Genomic DNA, 2,961 nt, shown 5'->3' with positions numbered 1-2,961 from the left:
TCAAACTTGGGCGTGGTGGCTCCCCCTCTGGTTTCCCAGCTGTTGATGTCTGGCCGCAGTCTGGGCTCTCAGTTGTGCAGGGATGTGAGCCTTTTTCCTAGTTCTCAGTACATGGAAGTCCTGAGAACCGTGTCCTAGTGAAGCCCTCCAAATTTAGTTCCTCACCCCGCCTTGTCTGAGCACACTTCCCGTGCCACCAGGGATTCCACAACTAAACACCTTCCCATCCCAGTCCTTTTCAGATCTTGATGGCACTTGGCACACCTGTCGCCTCCTTGTCCTTGACCCCTACTCTGCGCTGATTGGTTTGCTTGACTCTCTCAGCAGTGCCCTGGCACACAGTCGCTGCGCTCTGAGCCGTCAGGGTGCAGGAGGGAGAGCCCGTCCCACTAGCAGCGCTGGACTGGGTCACACTAGAGCTTCCGGGCTCCGAGGTTGCACAATCGCTGGGAGTTTATCAAGCAGCCCAGTGGTTTTGCTCTGAAACGCGGAGCGCTGGCGACCACAGCAGTTCAAGTGTCCTTCCCTTGCGAGTCTGGAGCTCAAGGGGTGAGGGTCCCCGGTTCTGGGCCAGGAGAACCGGGGTCACATATGCTTAGCGAGAAGGCATGCACTCCGTTGTTCCTTCCACTTGCCTCAGTGGCGCGGGGACATCCCAGGACTCTCGCCCAGGTGTCTTGGATGTCACCTGAGTAGCGAGACCGGGAAGAGCGTAGCTGGGTCCTGTCCCTGGCGGTCAAAGGCCACTTAGAAATGAAAGTGCCCGGTGAGTCAGCGCGCTGAGAGGAGGCTGGCCCGCGAGGCGCCGCCCCTGGGTGGGGACCCCAGTCACTCTGCCGGCCTGGATTGAGTCGCTGGCCTCACGCACTTCCCGGGCTAGGTGGCCTGAACCCTTCAGACGGCCGGCAGATCATGGCCTGCGGAGCTGCAGAGAGGGGACCTGAGGCCCCGGCCTTCCAGCGCCACCCAGAAGCCATCGCACCGCGCCTGGCCCACGGCTACGGGCTGCGCAGAGAGTTGCGGGACCTGGAGTTCGGCCGCTTAGCAGGTGAGGGGTGGGGGCGGGAATACGCGGTGGCTTGCGGGGCTGGAACCAGCGTGTGAGGCGCGCTGTCTCATTTGGAGGTGCCCTTTGCACTTGATCTTAGCTAAAAGGCCAAGAAGAGATGGACTCCTCTGGAATCGAAAGTCTGGGAGAGATTGTGTGGGTGTAGCCGGCTCCGCGCTGTCCGTTCAGCAGTAACAAACTTCTTGCTACAATTGTACAAGTGCTCCGTGGTGCGAGACCAGCCTGGCCTTTCTTTAGGTCTCGTCACACACTTCAAATAGAGCCTTTGCCCTCCTCTATTGCTGGGAGAATACCCCATCCTAAAGACCCCATCTCAGCCAAGGTCACACAATTCATAATATTGAGCAGAGGTGTTTCTCGGATGCCCCATACATGCCAGGGGTGCGCGGGAGGCCACTATATTCAGTTTGGAAAAGTGATTCTGTGGTGGTGACCAGCGATTGCCAAGACAGCGATCAGCAGACAGGTCTCTCAAGGCCACGACCCTCTCTCTATAGGGATGCCTTCTCTGTATTCTTTTTGAAACATTATTACTATTACTATTGATATTTTAGGCTGGATTCTGCTGGGCGGTGGTGGCGCACACCCTTAATCCCAGCACTCGGGAGGCAGAGGCAGGCGGATCTCTGTGAGTTCAAGACCAGCCTGGTCTACAAGAGCTAGTTCCAGGACAGGCTCCAAAAGCTACAGAGGAACCTAATAATAATAATAATAATAATAATAATAATAATAATAATAATAATAAGAAGAAGAAGAAGAAGAAGAAGAAGAAGAAGAAAGAAAGAAAAGAAGGAAGGAAGAAAGAAAAAAACACGGTTCTGTGTAGTCACGTAGTACAGGTTGGCCTTGAATTCGTTAGGTAGTCGAGGTTTGCCTTGAACTTTTGATCCTCTTTCCTCTGCTCCTGATGCTCTGGACTTAAAGGCGTGCCCCAAGCTCGCCTGGCACCAAGCCTCATTTTTCTCTCTTCTGTTGCCAGAACAATGCTCTACATGAGCTCTGGCTTGCTGGGGAACTGGAAGAATTAGAGAAGCATGCAATTTGAGCTTTCACAGGACAAGCCTGTGAACCCGTGGGTTGGACTGGCTCACACACTTTAGGATCACAGGTGGAACCTGTTGACTGAGTCGGGAGTTAAGCTCAGATTAACTGCAGGTGTAGCCCGGCCTACTGCTGCAGACTGAGAACTCACCACTAGTCCTGGAACTTGACTGGGAAGGGGGTGCTTCAGCAAACTTCAGAACCTACGGTGGAGCAGGAAGGTCACGGGCCAGGGTACACTTGTTTGTTTGATCCCTCGGGGTGCCTGTCCCTGCTGTGTGTGGCAGAACAGCCTTTTACTAGTCTTGGAATAGTAACTAATTATTCATTGGGGGCGTCGGGGAGGTGAAACCTCCTCTCTACTCAGTAGCGGGAGCCTTCCAACTTATTTCTTCCCCTTCTTCCCGTGCTTCCTCACTGCCTGGAGACAGACTTAGCTTCTTTGCTACCTCCTTCCTTCCCTCCCTCCCCTGCACTTACTAGGGAAATTGCCTACCAATCAGAAGTAGTCTGATATGAATACAAAGCAGGTGCAGAGGGCAGCAGGCCCCTCTTTTTCTGAAACAAATCCCAGGTCCCAGGGAGTAATTATTTCGGTGACATGGATCCCTAATCTTCTCAAATCCTCTCTGACCCTGATCTCTCACACCCTCAACGCTTTATAAAGGTACATGTCCCTCTGGCTCCTTTCCCTCAGCGAGCTGCACCCAAACTTGACATTAGCTGGTAGTAGCCACCTCCAGGTTGGCATTTGAAGCCTTTTAACATCCATGGTGATGGTATATAGGTTCTTTAACTTTCTCTCCTCTCTCTCTCTCTCTCTCTCTCTCTCTCTCTCTCTCTCTCTCTCT

The 2,961-nt window shown here is 53.4% G+C and overlaps 1 protein-coding gene across 1 annotated transcript in view; it reads left to right on the top strand.

The window, feature by feature from the left end:
* Positions 1 to 537: 537 nt before the first annotated feature.
* Positions 538 to 2,961, top strand: part of Mocos (molybdenum cofactor sulfurase) — a 48,823-nt gene continuing 46,399 nt past the window's right edge. The window contains exon 1 of the mRNA XM_050134861.1: positions 538 to 1,048. Coding sequence (XP_049990818.1) covers positions 913 to 1,048 — 136 coding nt within the window. The 5' untranslated portion in view covers positions 538 to 912. The remainder of the gene's footprint in view (positions 1,049 to 2,961) is intronic.

Source organism: Alexandromys fortis, unplaced genomic scaffold (genome assembly GCF_014885135.2).
Source record: "Alexandromys fortis isolate MF-2015 unplaced genomic scaffold, M_Fortis_MF-2015_v1.1 scaffold_25, whole genome shotgun sequence".
NCBI classification, from domain to species: domain Eukaryota; kingdom Metazoa; phylum Chordata; class Mammalia; order Rodentia; family Cricetidae; genus Alexandromys; species Alexandromys fortis.
The sequence above is the reverse complement of the archived record's forward strand: the minus strand, read 5'-3'. Positions and strand labels throughout refer to the sequence as shown.